Source organism: Ailuropoda melanoleuca, chromosome 4 (genome assembly GCF_002007445.2).
Source record: "Ailuropoda melanoleuca isolate Jingjing chromosome 4, ASM200744v2, whole genome shotgun sequence".
Taxonomy (NCBI): domain Eukaryota; kingdom Metazoa; phylum Chordata; class Mammalia; order Carnivora; family Ursidae; genus Ailuropoda; species Ailuropoda melanoleuca.
In genome coordinates this window covers 6211719-6233822 of record NC_048221.1, presented here as the reverse complement: position 1 = coordinate 6233822, position 22104 = coordinate 6211719, and the positions used below count along the sequence as shown (strand labels likewise).

Here is a 22104-nt window from a genome sequence, read left to right as displayed (position 1 = left end):
CAAATCTGGCCCCCTGAAGTGTCTCTGTAAATAAAGTTTTATTGGCACACAGCCACACCTCTTCACTTATGCACTGTTCATGGCTGCCTTCAGGCTACACGACAGAGTTGAACAGCTGCAACAGAGAGCCACAGGGCCCACAAAGCTGAAAATATTTACAGTGCGGCCCTTTGTAGAAAATGTGGACCTCTGCCCTAGGGCCTACCGAATTTCCCTGGGCCTGGAACTACAGCCAGCTGCTAAGGGCCAGGAAAGGACTCTCGTGAAGCCACATTCAGAAATACTCTGCTCAGAGTTTCTAAATAACTTGGCTTCGTACTCTTTTTCATATGAGGTCCCTTCCACCTGGGTTTCCTAAATTAACAGTCTTCTTCTTTGAGGATGAAGCCTCAAAATGGCCTTTCCCCCTGGATTTTTCAGGAGGGCAAACTTTTTTCTTAAGAAACACTGATAAAGGACTTTATACATGAACAATCTCGTGGTAGAAAGAAAACATCCCAAACATAGAGAAAATACCGTTTGCACTCAACTCTCCTTCAGATCTAACCTCTGGCCTTTTCTATCTGGAGACATTTGGAAATGTAATATATGCACACTTTTTATACTTAATATTTAAACATAGGCTTATTCACCAAGTTATAAAATATTTTTATAAGCATCATTTGAAATTTCAATTGCTAGGTCATTTTATTTTATTTTATTTATTTTTTAATAGTTTTTTTTTTTTTTTAGATTTTACTCATTTATTTGTGTGTGTGAGAGAGAGAGAGAGAGAGAGGGAGTGTGGGCACAAGCAGGGTGGAGAGACAGAGGGAGCAGACTCCCCGCTGAGCAAGGAGCCCGATGCGGAACTCGATCCCAGGACCCTGGAACCATAACCTGAGCCAAAGGCAGATGCTTCACCGACGGAACTGCTATGTCATTTTAATTTATAACGTTACTGGCAGTTCTCCTATTGTTGGGTACTTAGATCATTTCCATTTTTTTGAAACTTTAAATAACATTCTCTGAGCAGCTATTAACAACAGGGGATAAGAATGATTATCTAGGCCATCCACTTCCAGCACTGAGTATTAAAACTCTCTTTTCTTCCATTCTTCCTTCCTTTCTTTGCTCATTTAGGAGGATAGTGCTTCCCTGCATTTCACTCCACATTTATCGGACTATCAGTGAGGCTGCACAAGTCTGCAAGCGCTCAATGGCCTGCTTGCATGTGTTGTCCGTTTGGTCCTATAACAAACATTTATTTATTTTTTCTATGACCAAAAGTTACAACAAAAATCGGGGGAGCGGGGAGATAGGTAACACACACCCCTGACCAAAAAATAATTTTAATGTTTCTGCTTCTGATTTCTTTTTTTCCCAATTCTGTTGAGCTACAATAGACATGTCAGATTGTATTCATTCCCTGATAAAATGTTAAATATATTAAGGACCGACAGTTACACACAAATACCCCACCCCAGCTACCCAGGTTCCTTCTCCCATGGTAACCACTGCTGCGGGGTTTCTCTACAACCTTCCACAGGCATGCTATGCAAGAAAGCATATGCGTAAAGATACGGCACGCAAACACAATCATGTATATAGCCGTACGACACGCAAACCAAAGGGCAATGCCTTTTTGATGAAGAGCCCACACTCCGCCCGGTCTTCTTTCCACACTTACACTCTCTCTGGACAATTGTCAGGTTGATCCAGATACCCTCCATCCATGACGAATTTCAACACCTGTTCATTAGACAGACCCTGGTACGGCTGTTCTGCCAAGCTGGTGATTTCCCAAAGGACCACGCCAAAGGACCTGCCGACAACAGGTGAAAGTAGTAACAGAGAAGCCATGAAAACACACACACACACACACACACACACACACACACACACACATGCACCCCTGCTTGGTTTACTAGAACGTGGTCGGCCAGTTAATTAAACAATTCATGCTGCATTCACAAATGCCTACATTAGTCTCAATCAGAACATAAATAGCCGTGCAAGGGTCCTCCGACATGACCTCCCCTTCACTTTCTTGATCAAGGGGCTGTGAGGAAAGCAGGTTTTAACTGGCCCCCTCTTGCTGGTCACACGAACGGAACGACCTGGGATTCGAGCCCAGCACTCTGTCCGCCGATCCATGCACCACTCACCACATGTCAGAAGAAGTGGTAAAGACCCCGTCCTTCAGGGATTCCGGGGCCATCCACCGCACAGGGAGCAGACCCTTGCCTCCTTTCCGGTAGTAATCCGTTTCATAGATGTCTCTGGTCATCCCAAAGTCTGACAACAAAGGGTTCACATGGTCTTAACATTCAGCCTACAGCCCTGTCTCCATCTTGCCCCATCTTGCCTTACAGAGTCCTCAGATGGGCTCACCTGCCCCAGGTGTGTGCTCACCTGGGTGGTGGCCAAATCCCGTGAGCATAGATTCTGAGGGTACTCATGCGGATGTGGAGGGAAAGGATGGGCCACCATGTAAAGGGAAGGAAAAGGAAGCACCAAGTGGCAAAGAAGCGACATTCCAGCCCACAGCCTGGGAATCCCATTCTCGGCAACACTTCCTTCCCACCCATGACCTTGCAGGCATCCCAAACTCCCCAACCAAAGTGTTGGGTCTCAGAAGCCAACCTGCTATTCTCCACTAAATATGGTCCCCCCACTACCCAGCTGCCCAGCTCAAAACCCAGGGTCAGGTCCCCTTCTGACTACGCCCCTTTCCTCATACCCACATCTAAGACATCGGGGAGTCCTGCCTACTCTAATCCAGCTCTTCCTCTCCATCACTCCAGCCCCACCCAGGCTCACCGCCATCTCTCACCTGCAGGACCTTCCCTCCATCTTGACCCTGACAGCCCACCGCCCAAGAGAAGCTACATAAATAGGGTCACGTTATTTCTTGCTTCCCATGGCTGACGGAGGATAAGGTCTTTCGGGATTACAAACAGGATGACATCACTTCCGGCCTCCCTCGCGGATAATGTCGTTTGGGATCATGAAGAGAATCACCTTACTTCTAGCTTCCCACTGGCTCCTTAGGATAACGGCTAGATGACTTACTGACTAATAAGGCCCTTCCAGGTCTGGCTCCTGCCTCTCTCCCTAACCTCACAGCTCATACTGCTCTGCTCCCCTCCGCGTTCCTTCTATTCACACCACCTCCGCCATCCTTCCGGTGTCAGGCCTTCGCATATGCTGGAACGCCCCCTGGGATGCTGTCATTCAGGTCAACTCATCCTGCAAGTTCGGGCCAAAAGGCCGTCTCCGTGCAGGGAGAGGCTTCTGCTCTCTACCATGGAACTCTTTACTTCCTTCAGTCCTCTTATCTCCAGTCTTCCTCATCTTGTTTACACAAGCACTATTTTACTGTTCACCTTTGAATACCCCCATCCAGTAAAACCCTCCGTGAAGAATGCAGTCTACGCTCACACTGCCCAATATGGCGGCCACCAGGCTCAATGTGACGAAGGCTCACCTGCAATGTGGCCAGCGCAGCCAAAGGAATACATTTTTAATTCTAGTTCATTTAAGTTAACTTGAATGTAAATGGCCAAGGTGGCCAGTGTCTCCTGTGCCGGGTGGTGCGTGAGGGCAGAAAAATCAGGGCGACTTATCCACCATCAGTCACATCTACGGGCTCCTAGTGCGACGGCTTCTGCCACCAGGGAACTCCGTTATGATCCAGAGCAGGAAATGAGCAAGCTCACAGGCGCATGCGATCACAGCCTGCGGGCCAGGCCCTCTTTGCACTACTGGAGAAGACTGAACTGCTCAGGACAGACAACTCCTTCTGCAATCAAACCGGGCCCGGGCCACACATTTCCCAGCAGAGGGCCAGACGCACCTCCAATTTTGACGGTGAAGTCGTGGGCGACCATGCAGTTTCGGGCCGCGAGATCCCGGTGCACGAACTTCTTGGCGTTCAGGTAGGCCATCCCGTCGGCGATCTCCGCCGCCATCTGAATCATCTCTTGCAGGGTAGGGGGAGGGCGGCCGGGGTTATTCTGAAGTCGAAACATGGGGTCGGGTTCAGGGACCCAGGCGCCCGGCGGCTGGGAGCGGGCGCCCTGCCGGGTCCCCGGAGCCAGCTCACCTCAGCCTCCGGCCGCAGGGAGCGGAGGTAGCTCTTCAGGTCTCCGTGGGCCATCAGCTCCATCACCACCAGCGTCGGCTGGCCCTTGGACACCACCCCCAGGAGGCGGACCTGTGGAGCGAGCACCGAGTGATCTTGGGGGAAGGTTTCCACTCCCCAAGGTCCCCCCATCTGACATCTGTGATGCACGCGGCACCTTGTGTGGGGAGCCCTGGTCTGTCTGGCTCAAATGCCAGGGTCAATGCCTTGTGGGGACAGGGTAGTCAGGGAAGGGACGGGGAATTCAGGACTCACGGTCTGGGGGGAGGGGGAAGCAGACAGACATGTCCACACACAGCAACACTCTGAGGCAGACCCTTGGAGATGTCCTCGGGGGCCCCGAGCAGATAAGGCACGTTCCCACCTCCCAGGCTTTGTACTTGCTGTTCCCCCTGCCTGACCCCTCTGTCCCCATGGCTCAGTCCCTCCGTCCTTTATACACCTTCCCCACACCCACACTCCCAGCCCCCTGACTCTACTCTCTGGTTCCATCCTGCCACAGCTCCGGCTCCTAATGTCCTCCATAAGGAACTTATTGGGCTTAGGGTCTGTCTCCACGGCCATGCTAGAAGCTCCATAAGGGGCAGGAAGCTGCTGCGTCGAAGAGTCAAGCCTGGGGCTTAGCACAGAGCAGATCCCCTCAGCCACTCATGGCAAGGAAGAAAGGACGCAAGGCTCGAGGAGAAGCTATGGGACCACGTGGGAGCAGCAGAGCAGGAAATCTGTGCCGACCTGGGGTGGGGGGACAGGGATGCAGGGACAGGGTGGCTCATCCATCATGTGTTCCAGGGTTACAAAGGGACCAGGAAGAGGGAAGAGACAGAAGATTCTGGAAAGCAAGGGAATGAGTCTGGCTCCATGCAAGGTGGGAGAGGATGGGATTCAAGAAGCGGGAAGGGAGGGAGCCTCCCCCACACCTTTAGGGTGCTTAGCAGAGTGGGGGACAGGCAGGGGGTCCACACCTAGAGTCCTCCTGCTCTGTGCTGAAGGAGGGGGAAGGACAGACAAGGGGAACAGGGAAGCAGGCGTGGAAGGACGCCTCTGTCAGCTTCGGGGCAAATGCAGGACTCACCACGTGATGACAGGTGAAGCCCTTCATGACGGAGGCCTCGTTGAGAAACTCAATCCTCTCCCGCAGACTGGCCGACTCATTGACCGTCTTCACTGCCACGCGGGTCTCCGCCTCGCCCTTGACGATGTCTCTGGCGTTGCCTTCGTACACCATGCCGAAGGAGCCCTGCCCCAGCTCACGCAGCAGACTGATCTTCTCCCGGGGGACCTCCCACTCGTCCGGCACATACACAGAACATGGAAATACTACTCCTCATTTATCTACACGGCGTCCTCAGCGGACCCCCAGCCACCTCCCACCAGAGCCCCCCCCCCCCCCGCAAANCCCCCCGGCAAATGTTCACTAAGGGACTTCTGTGGTCCAGGACTTGTGCCGGGCACCGGGCACAGAGCCGAGAACAGGACAGGCGTGGGTCCCTGCCCTTCATGGAGGGGACAGCAGAGGCTTGGGATGGAAGTGCCACCAGCCCAGGGTCTTGGCCAGTAAGTGCCGAGCCGAGCCTGCCTCCTCGTGCTTTCTGTCGGATTTCAGCGCTGCGCCGCCCCACAACGTTACTTCCCATCGAGGCTGCTGTTTCTGCAGAGTGCCAAGGGCCTGGCAACCGCTGGACATCCCAGTGAGCCCATCCGAGGCCACCAAGTGCCGGCTGATCGGCAGGCAGGCTGCAGCCATGTGAATGAGCCCCGGCAAGATCAAAGGATCTGCCCAGCTCAGCAGAGCCCAGGCGGTGGACCCGCCGAGTTGTGAGCTAACAAATGCTGTTGTTTCAAGCCACTAACTTTGGGGTGGTTTGTTACACAGCAAACGATTTGCAGACGAATGCACAAGGGCCTCATAAGAAAAGCCAAAATGGTTACTGCTGTCCTCCAAAGAGGGGCTAAATTGTGTTGTATCCCCCCCCCACCAGAATTTATGTTGAGGTCCTAATCCTGGTACCTCAGAATGTAACTATATTTAAAGACAGGGCCATTCCCGAGGCAATCAAGTTCAAATGAAGTCAGTGGGGTGACTCCCATCCCATATGACTGGTGTCCTTACAAGAAGAAGACACTGGGACACAGACATGCACGCAGGGACAACCACATAAGGACCCGGGGAGAAGACAGCTGTCCACAACCCACGGAGAGACGCTTCAAGAGAAACCAACCCCGCTGACACCTTGATCTCAGACTCCCAGCTTCCAGAACCGCGAGGAAACAAAATTCCGTTTCCTAAGCCATCCGGTCCGTGGTGTTTGTTACGGCAGCCCCAGCAAACCCCGACAGTCACCAGGGCCTCAGGCAAGGACACTACAGAAGATGAGCATGCACAGAAGCTCAATGGGGGCACCCTGTCCCCCGGGGCTCCGAGCCGGGGTCTTTCCCTGTGTGTACCCCTCGGCCCAAGCCTTTCCAGCCTTAGAGAACCTTGAGCTCCAACTTTCAGCTTTCACCAGGCACCCTTGTGCACTCGGGTATTCCTGCATTCCCAGAAGGAAGCAGGGCAGTAGGGTAGAGAGGCAGCCCTGCGTAGCCGTCCTGGCCTCACCCCTTATCGCAGGGTCCGTGGCAGCCCTGAGGTTCAGCTTCCCCACCTCCAGTGTGCAGAAACAATGCCAACCCCAAACTGGGAGAGGAGGCCCCTCCGTCTGTGTTCATCCCCCCCTGCTCCTGCCCCCTGCACACACTCCTACCTGGAATGACCACCTCTCCTAGTTTCCCTATTCTGATGCCTCAGCAGCTGGGCCTCGATGGCCTTGGAGGGGCTGCCCTGCCCAAGGGCGGCCTATTCCTAGAGACAGTACATGACTTGCCTGTGAGAGCACCTTCTATCTGCAAAAACCACCAATTCAGAGCCCAAATCCTAACCCCCACCTCTAGGGGACCCACTCAGCCCCAGGGCCAGGCCCTACACCCCAGAACCCACTGAAATCATCAAAACAGCCAGTCCTTGCTCTTACCCTGCCTTGCTCTCCCAAGGACACCACCTTCTTGTCCACCTTCTCCCACACTCCCTCATCAGACCTAATGAAAACAAATCCTGGGTGTCCTTAAAAACATCACCCCGTATCCCCCGGCAGCACCCTGCCAGGCAACAGCGTTTGCGCCTCCCAAGTCACTTTCTGATTGCTGCTGCGTGAAGTGCTTTAGAAACTTGTAACATGGCAGATGCTCTCTCCTCGGAAGGAGAGTCTTATCTGCAGGGACTGCTCACTGCCCTTCATACAATCAAGGGAGATATAGGTGTCAGTCCAACGCTCCCACCACCAGCATCAGCGACCCATCCGTGTTCAGCCACCGCCAGCAGCCGATAGGGTCCCTGGCGCCCACACAGCCTCCCGCGTACCCCATCTTACCCTTCACTCTTGTCTTCCCCACTCCTTATCCCCAGTGTCCGACCCCCACCTGCCAGCCTGGATAGCAAGTCCGTATGCAGCCCTCTGGCTCTGACCCTCGGCGTGGTCTCTGGCACAGTCCCAGGTTCCACCCACCCAACACCTGGGACCCTGGATTCTCTCTCAGCCTCCCAGCCCTGCTCACGGGCCCCAGACTAGCTCAATGAGCCCATCCAAATATTGCCAGACAGCGGGTGTCTGGCTGCTCCCAGGAACACAGTCTCTGCAGCAAGGGGCAGGTCTGCGTGCTCAAGTGAACAAGAGGGCTCATCTCACCCTCCCCAGGTGCCAACCGCCGACTTGCACTTGACATTGATGGCCAGGAGCCCCAAAGGGTAGGATTCTGGCCACACAGGGGGACGGGGAGGGTACTCACCATCACTGGCACTGAGGTACTCGGGGTTTGAAGAAGCATACAGCGGTCCCAGTGGCCCATCCGGCTGCCTGGAGGAGAAAGAGGAAGATATTCCAGTTCGATATTCTCACGGGGCTCTGGGTCACTCGTGGAGGGGCTACAAGCTCCCGATGCCAACGGCAAACCGTATCACCAGCATCCCTGTGTCCCCGATACAGTCCGGGGTGTCGGAGTAGAACCCATCAGACTACTCACGCACATCAACGTGGGGCCATAAACTATGGTTGTCCATAAATTATAATAAAGATAATTAAAATGTCCACACCTAAAACCACTCGCCCTTTGCTGATCTCATCCCAGCTAATGAGAAACAACCGCTAAGTTTTCAGGAAATCTGACAGCAGGTTGTTAATACAGCCATCGTCCAAAATTAAATGACACCGGCTTACGATGAAATGAAACGATATTGAGAGCAGAACTCACCACTTCCTGACTGCCACACTGCTTCTTACTATCATCAGTGGTATGTCTGCAGCTGAAATTGGCCACAGTAGGAATATATACATCACAGAAAGAAACAGGACACTACAAACCAAGACTTGACCTATTGCTCTGTTGTCCGTCCAGGCTTGAGGAAGGGATGGCAAAAAATGTTAATCGGATTAAACTTAAAAGTGTGTCATCTTGGGGCGCCTGGGTGGCTCAGTCAGTGAAGCGGCCGACTCTTGATTTCGGCTCAGGTCATGATCTCAGGGTCGTGGGATCGAGCCCCACGTCGGGGCTCTGCACTTAGCGCGGAGTCTGCTTGGGATTCTCTCTCTTCCTCTGCCCCTTCCCCGCTCTCTTTCTCTCTCTAAAATAAATAAATAAATCTTAAAAAAAAAAAAAAAAAAGGATGTCATCTCTGTAGCCACGATGTTGCAAATGGCAAAAAAAAAATTTTTTGAGAAAACGTTCCTCCAGCACTTAAGAGTTCTACCTGACTGAGCGAAGTCACTTCTTCCTGGAAGCTACACCTCTTAGTTCATTTTCACCTTACTCTTCAATGAAAACAAAGTATCAAAGCTCACTCATCACTTGCAGCCACAGGCGGGCTGTAGACACAAAGGCTTGGGGCGGGGGGTGTGGAGAGAAAAATGTACCAAAACATTTGGTGAGAATCAACCAGCTAGAGGGAATTTACGATAGAGTGTTACGTACTTATTATGACCATTACCTGTAAGTTGCGTGCTATCCACATCGCTTATGTCAGTCAAATTTATAATACACTTAGCTACAGCTCTCTCTGTAACTAGGCATACTTTCTTTCCTGGAGAGCCAGTCTAACCATTCACCAGATGCCACTGTACCCACCTCTTTCTCAGGAACAGGTAAATACTTCCAATCACAACACTGAAGAGAAAGACAAAGATGAGGGGGCCGATGATGATTTTTGCAATATTCGATGGGACATCTACTGAAATAGAATGAGAAAATAAATGGTTCACATCAAAATGTGTTCATATCATAAATCACACCTACGCCTATAATGGGAGGCCACATGCACCTGCCCCTTCCCTTGTCCCCGAGCCTCTCCACAGGGCTCCGGGCCCTTCTTTTCCAGCAGTCCTAAAACACCAGCTGGCTCCACGAGGCTGGGCGGCAGGCTCAGAGGCCTTGACCCCCAGGCCACTGCCCACTGCCAGCCTTCCGCCTGCACCCCATCCAGGGCCAGCTTCATGGGAACGTAACCCCGGCCATTGCCCAAGTCCCCGCACTTGGAAGGGCCGTGCTCCCTAACACTCCATCTTGAAAGTCTTAATAATTTTTAGGGGTGCCTGGGTGGCTCAGTCAATTAAACATCTGCCTTCAGCTCAGGTCATGATCCCAGGATCCTGGGATCGAGCCCCACATCGGGCTCCCTGCTCAGCGGGGAGTCTGCTTCTCCCTCTCCCTGTGTCCCTCCCCCCCATGCTCGTGCTCTCTCTCTCAAATAAATAAAATCTTAACCAAAAAAAAAGTCTTCATAATTTTTAAACATGGGGCCCTGCATTTCCATTTTGCAGTGGGCCCCACAAATTAAATAGCCTATTTTAAGCCCAAAAGCACCTCTCACAGATGAAAAATTCACCAGGAAGGGCCCTGGGTGCTAGGGCATCCTCCTCTCAAAAAAAAAATCCTTTCAAATAATTCACCGAAGAAATGCTATGGAGCCTTCATTTTTTAAACTTGCGTGTCAGGCGGAGTTGTCTGTCTACACGCCTGTGTATTCAGACTCTCCCAAGCCAAGGAGGAAAATGGGTTCTAAGGAATCCCGGAGGAAACCTGGTCCCTGGTCCCTAAGGTCTTTCCTATCAACAGCGGTTTACGGAACACTTCGGAACACACCAGGTGCTATCGGAAGTGCTCTGTGCTGGTGATTTGACTTAATCATACATAACCAAGGCGGGAGGGGCCGCGACTAAGACCAGTTAACAGACTGGGAAAAGAAGCTCAGAGACTGGAGGGGTCTTGCCCCAAATCCCAGAGCTGACCCCCGGTGGCACAGGGATTTCAAGCCGGGCCATCCGAGGAAGTGCTTGGCCACGGCCCCACACCACCTATGGGGGCCAGCAACACCCTGAGATGCCCTCCTGCCCCTCCCTGAAATGACAGCCACCTGCCTCCTCCCCTCCCCGGCAGCTCCCGGCCACAGACAGTCTCCGTAAATATTTGGCGGCTGAATGGAACATGAGAAAAGGAAACCAACCGTCACCTGCGTTGTCTGCATATCCCTCCTTCGTGCCCTACTTCTCAGCAGCAGGGAAGCTGGAGGCCACCGTGTGGCCGGGACTCAGCAGGTCTCAGGACACAATCTGAGAGCCAGGCTGCACCCCCCACACCCCGCCTCGGCTGCCCATACCCCACAGTCCTGCTCACACCGCCGACTGCCATGGCCACCGGAACCAGGGTGAAGAAAGGGAAGCACCCAGGGTGCAAAATTTGAGAACTCTTGCTCTGTGTCCTGGAGATGTAGGGTCAGCCCTGGGGGTGAGCGCCTCCTTAAAATTTGCCCCTTGGGTGCCTTGCTTGCCTCCCTGTTATTAAATAAAGAATTCTAATTCCCCAGAGTTTTTGCTATCTTTGGTAATGCTGGGCTGTATTTCCTTGAACACGTATATTTTTTGGACATCTCTGATCATTTCCTCAGGATAAATTTCTAAAACTTCTAAAATTTCTTTTTTTTAAAGATTTTATTTATTTATTTGACAGAGATAGAGACAGCCAGTGAGAGAGGGAACACAAGCAGGGGGAGTGGGAGAGGAAGAGGCAGGCTCCCAGAGGAGGAGCCTGATGCGGGGCTCGATCCCAGCACTCCAGGATCACGCCCTGAGCCAAAGGCAAGATGCTTAACAACTGAGCCACCTAGGCACCCCACTTCTAAAATTTCTAAAACCAAAATTTGTTGGTTCACATAGTAAGAGCCTTTATAAGATGTTTGATACGTATTATTAAAGTAGGATATTTTAGGAGCACCCAGGTGGCTCAGTTGGTCAAGTGTCTGCCTTCAGCTCAGGTTGTAATTCCAGGGTCCTGGGATCGAGCCCCACATCGGGCTCCCTGTTCAGTGGGGAGTCTGTTTCTCCCTCTGCCTCTGCCTCTGCCCCTCCCCTCCGGCTCATGTGCTCTCTCTTGCTTGCTGCCTCAAATAAATAAATAAAAATCTTTTAAAAATTAAATAAACTGCTATATTTTAGCACTCCCCAACCACAAAAAAGAATGTCCATGTGTCTATACTCTTGGACGACACGAAGTACTATAATTAAACAGAAACAAAAGCCCTGCCAATTCAATAAGTTAAAAATTACACCTTGTTTTAATGTGCTCCTTCTTTTTTTTTTCTTTTTTTTTTTTTTTGGTGTGGTTTTGCGGTTGGACTTTTTTTCTTATGTTTTCTATCTTTACATATTTTTTTAAATTGGCTATTTAAGTTCTTTGCCTAGTCTTGTGTTAGGAGATATATATGTTCTATTTATGTGCTATGTATATATATATTTATATTTACATTCATTTTATATCAAGGATATTAACTCTTTGTCAATGATGTTACAAATGTTTCTCCCACTTTGATGTTTTCCTTGGAATTTTATTCACGGCATCCCTGGTTCTTGAGAGAGTCTCCAAATCCTTAAATTATCCTGGGTAATAAGAGTGTCTTTGTTACTGACGAGCCCCTTGGAACACACCTGAGCTTATGCTATGAGATGAGACGACCCAGGATGGGGGCTGGTCACCAGCAGACCAAGCATGTGATTGGAAGGCTGGGGCCTGTGCCAGTCTGACCTCCAGAGAGCAGAGGGGCTGGAGATGGAGTTCCATCACACAGCCAACGATGTGATCAGCAATGCCTAGCCAGTGACACCCTCGACACCAGAGCTCAGGGGAGTTTCCTGGCTGGTGAACACACGGGTACGCCAGGAGGGCAACGCCACATGTCCTGATCCCACCGGGAGAAGACACAGGAGCTCAGTGTCCTGGACCCTCCCGGCCCTCCCCTATGTGTTTCTTCATTTGGGTGGTCCCAACTGATAGCCTTTATACAACACCGTCCTTGTAATATAGCACTTTCCTGAGCTCTGTGAGCTGATCAAGCTAATGACTGAATCTGAGGGGGGTCGTGGGAACCCCTGAGTTTGCTGCCAGCTGGTCGGATGTGCGGGGGGCTTGGACGACCTTTGGTTCGCACCTGCCATCTGAAGTGAGGGCCGTCTTGCTGGGAACCGTGCTCCTAACCTGGCAGGTTCTGTGCTCACTCCACGAGGCGGCATCAGAATCGCCGTGTTGCACACCCAGCTGGTGTCCGGACGCTCACCCCAGCCCTGACGCTGGCCAGAGCCTTCCCAGCAAGAATCACTTCCCACTTTCCAAAGTCCCACCAGGCCTGGTATGTGACAACCCAGCCGGCCAAGCAGGAGTCTTGTCTCACCCCTCCCACCCAGGCTCCCATTCCTCCCAGTCTAGAATCTCCCCTCCTTCCAAGTCATTTGTTCACTCAGTCAAGTATCTAGGCTCCTACCACATGCCAGGATGACCGACTTGTTTTGTCCCCACTTGTACATTCTTCCGGGTCTCACTCAAGATGTCACCACCTCCAGGAAGCATTCCCTGACCACTTCAGCCTTCCCCAGCCTCCCACCCTGCTGTCCACAGTGTGCCCTGCTCAGCCAATGGCAGCACTCACTGCCTGCATAACAAGAGCACATCTGAGACTCAGTAGGCAAGCTCCCATGTTCTCCCTTGGAGGGCACGACCCATCAAAAATCAAATATTAGGACACTAGTAGCAGGAGCTAATGTATTCATCAGACATGCCGTGGGCCAGCCACTTGACATTCATCATATCACCGAAACCTCCTTTCACCTCCAAGGTGGGGTGGGGGGGGGTCCTATTATTATCCCCATGGTCAGATGAGGAAGTAAAGGCTCAGAGAGGGCAAGCACATTGCCCAGGTCACACCGCGGCAGCCAGCAGACCCGGAGGTCAAGTCCAGGGCCAGCGGGCACAGCCTCCAGGCTTCCCCGGCCATCCCCTGAAATGTCCTGCCATGTCCAGCCCCAAGTGCAGACCCGGCCAGAGTCGCCGCGCAGACTTACAATAGTCTGTCACGTAGAAGTAGGTGGCTTCTGTCCAGGAGCCGTTGCCGGCCAGGGAGGTGGCCCGGACTCGCACGCTATAATTCCCCGGCGGCAGCCCGCGCAGCCTGCAGCCCCGCTCCAGAGCAAAGTGTCTGCGGGAGACACAGAGGTGCAGCTCCTGCAAGACAAGGGCGCAGAGGGGGCGGGTGTGCGGTCGTCCTTAGCCACTCGGGAGTGCCCATCCCCCATCGCTCTCCAGGGAAGGAGCAGACGTGGAGGCTGTCATCACGGATAACAGCCAACCTTCCTAAACAGCAGGCCACGCATCTGACCTGGACCGGGGCTCTTCCTTCTTATGACAATGGCCCCGGGGCACGGCCTCCTGCCGGAGACAAGGACGCGGGGCCCGGGGCAGAGGTCCATGAACTTCAGCCATAAAGGGGGCCGGACAGTCTCTGTGGCCCACTCACTTCTGCCGCTATAGCGAGAAGGCAGCCGGAAACCAATCCCAAATCCGCAACATCCGTCCACAGAAGGACGTGGCTGTGTGCCCACGGAACGTGGTGGACGCCAGACGCCGAACTTCACCTTCAGTTGACACGTGTTGTGACACTATGCTTCTCTCGACATTGTGAATTTTTTCTCCAGCCATTTTAAGATATGAAAGCGATTCTTAGATCTCAAGCTGTACAAACCCAGGCGTACGAAAATAGTTTGCCGACCCCTGGTTGAAGAGACGAAATGGTTGGTTGGAGGTCTCCTCACTGGTAAGTGCCTGGGCCAACCACCCTTCAATCCAGAGCCATCTGGCTCCCAAGCTTTTTGGAACCACTGTGGGGCATTGTCACCAGGCCACTCGAAAGCCCCAGAAGGATGGGAAAGGAGACCCACATGACCTAAATCAAATTTCAGGCTTTGCCCCCACACCTCCTGGCCTCAAAACCAAACACATGCATGGGCTTAATGTCTTAAGGTCAAATTTTAAAGCTCCTTCCTTCCCCTGGTGCGGCCTCTTGATTTGATTTGATGTATTTGACCATTCTGAAAAAGAGTGGGGACCTACCTCAATCTCTGAAAACAGAGAGGAGATAAGTAAAGCATACACACCCCAGTGGTAACCGCGTACACAGAGATCAACCCAGAGCTTAGCAGGAGAGGCGAGAGGCTCACTGGGAAGTGAGACCATGAACCCTGCACACGTTGGGCCAAATTTTAAAAACTTTCCAAAACAGCTCCAAGTTAATAGTGCATGCAGAGAGCTGGACTGGAAAATGTTAGTGGGCAGAGAAAGAAACGGAAAAACTCCCGTGCTCGTCATGTGACAATAACAGCGAGAAAAGAGATCGGGCTGGATCGGGCTGGCGGCAGGGGTGGGGGCTCCGGTCCAAAGGTTCATCCAAGTCCGATGAGTCACCAAGTAGAAAGGGACAAATAAGCAAATATAGAAACCGAAGGTAGCTGCTATCAGGGACAAAGGGGAAATGCACCCTGTAAGGCCGGCCACGGACCCCACACACCTCAACGGGCCAGAGGACGGGGAAGGGAGCCTGAATGGAAGGAACTAGACCCTGAGGCAGCTGTCTCCACAGATACCGAGAAACAAAAACAAAAAGCGAAATGAGAAGCGAAACCTGACAAAGAGTGAAGAAGCCAATTGTATGAAAGTTTGTGCCAACAAGAAAGAAGCTAAAAACCCTGAAAGACACTGAAGGATAGGAGAACAGCAAAAGTAAAAAGCCATGCTCCTTTCAGAGAGGGGGTGGTCCCTGGGGCCAGGGTCTCCTGAGCAGAGAGGGGACGAGGTAAGAGGGCAAATGACTCGAATGTGAGATTCAAGGAAAGAGAGATTTGAAAGTGATGCAGCTAGAGGTGATTTCAGCTATTAACCTCGCAAATACCAAAAAGAAAAAAAAAAAAAAACCAAAAACCAAAACCAAAACCAAAAAAACCTCCCATCAAATGTTGGAGACGATTTTGTAGATTTTGGCAAAATCATACCCCAACAGTATTAATGGTGTGTAAACAAAAAAAATTTTTTACAATATTTTCTTACTTTATCAAAGTGATACTAGGCAATAAACAAAAATATTGGAGATGATCCGCCATCTTGTCCATGAAAAGGTTTTTTAAAAGGTGATTGTAATCTCTCCCTCTCTCCTATTTCCAACCCTCCACACCCAAAATCTGTTCCCCTAAAGGGCAAACAGGGCCAGTCTGTCTGGGATTGGTGCTGCCCCATGGGGGACAAAGGCTTAGTGGGGATTCCTACTGGTGACTCAGGAACGGGGGAGGCAGTCCAGTGGAAGGCAGCTGGGAGCATTTACGCCAATAGGGTAACCAACTGTCCCAGTTTACCCAGGACCATGGGGTTCCTAGGATGTAGGACTTCAGTGCTCAACACTGGCAAATATGATGCAAATGGGAAAGAGTTGGTCACAGCAGCAGGAATAAAACCAAGGAGGGTCTGCTGTGGAAATGTGTTGCTCACTGCCCAGAATCCATTTCTCTTCCTTGCTGCCAACAACACCCCAAACTCTCTTTGGAAGCTGCCCCTCCCCCTTGCCTCCCATCCTCAACCCCACCCCAGTTCCAGGGCCGACCCCAACTGCCCGGGGCTGCCTGAGGCTGATGAGTCCCAAGGGTTCAGGGAAAGGCATAAAAACTCAGGCCCAAATGAGCCATCAGGAAAATGCACATCAAGATACCATTCACAGCCACCAGCGTGGCTCTAGTCAAAAAGATAGCCCGGAACACGTGTCAGCGACCACGTGGAGAAACTGGAACTCTCAGACACTACCGGTGGGGACAGAAAATGGTGCAGCCACTTGGGGAAAGAGTGGGCATCTGCTTAAAAGAGCTGGCACAAGACCCAAGAGTTCCATCCCTTGATATGCACCCAGGAGACCTGAAACCACGCGTCCACACAAACACTTGCACGCAAACGCTCTGAGCAGCATTACTCACAATGGCCGGAAAGTGAAAACGACCCAAATGTCCATCGACAGATGAGTGGACAACAAAATGTGGTCCATCCACATGCTGGAGTATTGCTCAGTCATGAAAAGGAAGGGAGCGCTGACACGCTGGCGCGTGAAGGACCTCGGAAATGTTATGATGATGACAGAAGCCAGCGACAGAAGGCCATGTGCTATACGATTCATTTATAGGAAGTGTCGAGAACAGGCAAATCCAGACAGAAAGTAGGTGAGTGGTGGACACAGGCTGGAGGGAGACGAGGCAGGGGAGATTGGGGGATACTTTTTAGGGTGATGAAAATACTCTGAAATTGATGTGGTCATCGTTGCACAACTCTGTGAATTACTAAAAACCACTGAACTGTCGGGGGCACCTGGCTGGCTCAGTTGGTGGAATGTGCGACTCTTGGTCTCAGGGTTGTGAGTGTGAATCCCATGTTGGGTGTAGAGATTACTTAAAAACTGTAAAAAATCTTAAAAAAAAAAAAAACCACCATTGAATTGTATATTTTATTTTATTGTATTTAAAGATTTTATTTTTAAGTCATCTCTACGCCCAAGGTGGGGCTCGAACTCACAACCCCAAGATCAAGAGTTGCACGCTCCACCAATTTTATGGTATGTGAATGTATCACAATAAAGGCGTTATTCTAAAACAAACAAACAAAAACCCTCAGGCCAAGCCTGACTTTATGGCTCCCCAAACTAAAAACTTTAACTCTCTGGCCATTTATAGAAAACGACCTCTGACCTAAGTGACCGCCCTCGGCGGCAGATAGTAGATTCCAGAGCCCAACAGCCTGGATTTAAGTGCTGGGTGTGTGACCCTGAGCGAGCCCACTCAGCTCCTCCACACTCCTGGCCAAGAAAGGAGACACTAACAGATCCCACCTGGTCGGGTCACTGCGAGGTTCAAATGGACGGTTGCAAAGGACTCCGTGCTGTGTCTGGGACAAGGGCAGGGCTCCGTCAAACCCAGGAGGAGATGCGACTCATATGCTTGAGGTCACACGGTTAAGGGGAAAATTATTTGCAGGCGATTCAAGCCCCAGCCAGCGTGTCTCCCGGCAGAAACAGACCCCAGCCCTTCTGGGGATGGAGATGCACCCCACAGTAGTTACGGGCGCGGCTTGGCGGGGGGCAGGCCAACGCCAGCCTGCTGCCTGTTTCTGTAAAAACACGTTTCATTGGCACACAACCGTACCCATTAGTGTGCATCGCCCCTAAGGTGGCTTCCGAGCTGCAACAGCAGAGCTAAGTACTGGCAACGGAGGCCGTCCGGCTGCAAAGCCAAGTATGTTCAGTACCTGGCCCTTGACAGAAAAACAAAGGTGCCAACCCTCGGGTTAGAACATCAGAGAGTCTTGGGTTTGAATCCTGACTGTATTCTCATGGACCCTGGACAAAAAAATTCTGGCTGCCTCCATACCAAGCTCGTTATTCTGAGGATTTACTGCATTTCATCCGTCCTGAGACGCATATTATTTTCACATTTTGGCATTGCTGAAACTGCAAAGCAGCTCAGAAGCAACACCAACTTACAATTAGAATTGGCAGCATTTTCGTTTTTAGCAGTCCCTAGAAATCACGGGGTCGCTTGTCCTGACTCAGATGTGATAAAACAGGATCAAGGAGATACGGCTGTGTGTACAGTGTGTGATGTGTGCGAGACACACAGTGACCCCTCGGGACAGCTTGGCCCCTCTTCTGCTCTTCGTAGACGCCATATCTCGGGCATCTCTGCGTTCACCCACCACCCCGCACGGCGTCTGGTAGTGAACGAAAACTTCCTTATTATTAAGATCTTAAGTGATTTCTCCCCAGACTCAGAGAAGTCTGTCGAAAGTGAAATGGGTCTCCTGTCATGTCAGGAGAGACACAAATGCAGGCTGCCATCATTCATCTTGTCGGACGGAGCTGAAATGTGAGAAGCAATGTGAGAAACTGAGGGAATAGGTCAGTTTGCAGATGGGCATTTCTCACCCATCTCCCTGGAAAGTTATAAATCAAGGCGTGGAGTCCTAATGGGAACGCACCTAACTGGAGAAGCGTGTGGGTCCGAATTTAAGAAGAGGGAGGGGTACCAGCGAGAGCTCTGACATAGCCAAGCAGCAGGAGTCTTACCTCATCACCGTAACGTCGGTAACTCACTTCATACAACACGATCAGACCGTTGGGTTCCTTTGGCTCCTGCCACATCAAGTGAACAACGTTGTTCTCGAAGATTTCGTGGGTCACGGGGCCAACGATGTCGTCTGCCTTAGCTGTAAAGAGCAGTGTTCAGAGCCTGGCACCTGACCCCTGGATCAAATCCCACCTGCACCACCTACCCGCTGAGCAAACCACCTCGGGGCTGCTCGTGTAACTTTCCTGTCTCCCACCCTCCTCATGGGAAAACAGACACATAAAACTCACTTCTTCATGGGACTGTCTACATACCTGTCTACCCATCTGTCCATCTAGCTCATACCCCCTGTTCTGTTTCTCTGGAGAACCCTGATTAATACCATACATGTGGTGTGACTCGTGCAATCAAACAGTAACACAGGCAAATACGGATGGAGCCTAAGGGCATTCTGCTCAGTGAAATCGGTCAGACAGAAAGACAAACACTGTGTGATCTCACTTACATGTGGACTCGAAAAAGGCAGAACTCACGGATAACAGAGAGCAGAATGGTGGTTACCAGGGGCTGGGGGCGGGGCAGGGTGGGGCGGGTAAGGCAAGGATATTAACCAAAGGGTACAAACTTCCAGCTTAGAAGACGATGAATTCGTAGCGATCTAACGTACAGCATGGTGACTAGAGTTAACAATACCTTACTACACACCCGGGACGTGCTAAGAGAGGAGAGCTTAAGTGTTCTCACTATAGAGAAAGAAGTGGCAGCCATGTACTGTGACGGAGGGAGCAGCTAACGCTACGGCGGTCATCATACTGCAACATGTATCAAATTGACACGCTGTACACCTTAGACATACCCAATGCTGTAGCTCAACTGGTATCTCAATGACGTCGGGCACAAATGAAAATAAGAAACCATAAAGGCAGATAAGTTCAAGTACACATCTACGCTGCCTAACGGACGGAGGGCTGCCCCTTGGTCAGCCTGGGTCTCCAAGCGCCACAATGTGACCACCCACCTTCGGGCATGGTCCTGGCGCTGACATAAGCCGCCACGCTGCACCTCTCCTCCGGGGAGTCTTGGTTGCAAGCCTGCAGCTCGATGCGGTAGCCAGTGAAGTGACGCAGCCCAGAGATGACCAGGGATTCCTTGTTCACCACTTTCTCGAAGGGCTTGTGCTCCTCCGGGCTCGTGGGTGCGCTGGTGGAGCTGTTGGGGAAACCCGGAACCGTGGGCGCGGCCGCCGTCACATTGGCACCGTCACCGAGGGCCCTGCGTTTCCGCGATGGCCTGTCATGAAAGCAGGGCACACATGGTCACGCGATCGCCGTCTTTTAAGACAAAAACGCTGCTGGGGAATAAAAGGCTCAAAATCAAAGACTGGTGCAGTAGGGATGCAAGGAGGCACACAGATTAAATGCAGGTTGCCCGGAATTACAACCCAGAGCAGCTTTCAGGATGCCCTCGAGGGGATGGGGCTCCAGGACCATCCACAGGGGACACACACCAATATTCCCCTCAACATGCTTGATTTCACGCTGTCATGTCGCAGATTCATCAGCCACCCTGGGTCAGTGTTAAAGATGAGATGCCCAAAGCATGTCAGAATCTAACTTCAGGAACCCTGTCAAATGGCATGAGCCCAACAGCCCAAACTACCGGCCAGCATCATCAGTCTAAACAGGAAACATGCATCTTCTAATTCTTATGACCATATAGGGCATCTGCATCTTTGTAGTGATTACATTTCAATTCTTGGGTTAAAAAAAAAATCTTACCACTCAGGTTGGTTACAAAAAAAAAAAACCAAACCCATGCAGTCGACACACATTTCCCCCCAATTAAGAAGAAATTAAGAAATAAATTCAATAGCCTAAGAACTTATAAACACACATACACAAACAGCATAAAGAAAATTTATATGATTCATCATTCCACTGCCCTCCGTTTCCTGGGCGCAATTTTTTTTCCCTAGAAATATTATGTGTAGGTATAATGAGGACCAGGCTAGTTCTGTAATCCTTTGTTCACTTGTTCTCTTGGAAACGTTCATCAAAGAGCTCCCTTAAAACACAACGCCTTAAGTACTTAGCACTGAATTGACGTTTTGTCTTTTTCAAGGCGAAGGTTTTCCCTCCCTGGTACAAAAGGAGCACATGCTCACGGCAGAAAACTTGGAAAACTGGAAAATACTCAATTTAATGCATGAGCCATAAATGACCAACCATTCTCTTATTTTATTTAATACAAACATGCCTCACGTTACTGCATTTGGCTCTATTGTGCTTTGCAGATCCTGCATTTTTACAAACTGAAGGTTTGTGGCCGCTCCGCGTTGGCCAAGTCTACGAGCCCCACTGTCCAGGAGCATTTCCTCACTCTGTGTCTCTGGGTCACCTTTTGGGGATTCTCCCACTATTTCAAACTTCCTCGTTATTATCATATTTGTTACGTCGATCTGTGATCGGTGAGTGCGGCTCACTGATAGCCCTGATGACAGCTTGCATTTTGTAGCAATATTTTTTACTTAAGGTGTGTGCACTGTTTTGTTAGACGTAATGCCATGGCACACCTAGCAGACTACAGTCTGGTATCAACAGAACATTTATACGCACTGGGAAATCAAAGATCATGTGACCTGCTTTATTGCAGTATTCGTCTTACAAAGGTGGGTCTGGAACCGAGCCCGCAGGACCTCTGAGGATGTCTGCGGAGAGTATCTCCAGGGTTTTTTGCTCTTATAAATATTGCTTTGATCATTGTCGGATTGTCTTATTAGATCCTAAAACTAGACTCTGAGAAGGGAAATCGCTAGGCTGTGCCTCTTCATCGGCACAGCGAAACTGCTCTCCGGGACCTTTATACTGACCGGCGGGGGGGTGGGGGTGGGTGGTGTCTCACCAACAGCCCCTGAAACTGCACCTCGGGATAACCTCATCAGTACTCAGAGCTGAAGGGTTCTTTGGGGTTTGTTTGTTTCTTTGTTTGCAGATTTTCAACCCAAGAGATTGAAAAACAAGGCACTGTTTTTTCACATCTCTTGATACCATCCCGTGTGAGCTCGTCTTTCCTTCCTTGTGTTTCTCTAGGGAAGTGTCCATCTTTCTCCTCCGTTTTATGATGTTCTAGTGCTTTCCTCACTGTTCCTACTCCGCCTTGTTTATTCACAAAAGATATTAACACTGTATCAACCCTACGACCAGTGACTTTTCTTTAAATGATTGGAAACTGTCTTTCACATGTATCTGGACAATCTTGGAGCTCAGCAGACATTTACATTTTCTCCTTACAGTTAATTCTCCATGACGTCACCAAGGTAGCATGGCCATTACAAAAGGGAACGTCTCCTCTGTTTTCTATTCTAACTACTGCTAGTGCAACGCCGTGCTTTTTGCTTATTCACATTGTACTTCTTTCCCAAACTCTCCTCTAAGAGCTTCATAGATGACATCCTTGAGTTTTTAAGGAACACACTAGAAAAAG

General features: G+C 50.8%; 1 protein-coding gene across 4 annotated transcripts in view; it reads right to left on the bottom strand.

Moving 5' to 3' along the window:
• The window catches only part of INSR (insulin receptor), a 125643-nt gene that overhangs the window by 5662 nt on the left and 97877 nt on the right, over positions 1 to 22104 (bottom strand). For 3 of the 4 annotated variants that reach the window (XR_004624591.1, XM_034657716.1, XM_034657714.1), the window contains 10 exons: positions 19640 to 19911; positions 18621 to 18760; positions 13540 to 13699; positions 9281 to 9383; positions 7949 to 8016; positions 5199 to 5443; positions 4088 to 4198; positions 3839 to 3998; positions 2148 to 2277; positions 1670 to 1804 (listed from right to left, as the gene is read on the bottom strand). Coding sequence is in view for 3 of the 4 variants with exons in the window: in XM_034657716.1 (XP_034513607.1) it covers positions 1670 to 1804; positions 2148 to 2277; positions 3839 to 3998; positions 4088 to 4198; positions 5199 to 5443; positions 7949 to 8016; positions 9281 to 9383; positions 13540 to 13699; positions 18621 to 18760; positions 19640 to 19911 (1524 nt within the window). In the remaining variant the exon portion in view is untranslated. The remainder of the gene's footprint in view (positions 1 to 1669; positions 1805 to 2147; positions 2278 to 3838; positions 3999 to 4087; positions 4199 to 5198; positions 5444 to 7948; positions 8017 to 9280; positions 9384 to 13539; positions 13700 to 18620; positions 18761 to 19639; positions 19912 to 22104) is intronic. The other variant, XM_034657715.1, reaches the window with a different exon arrangement.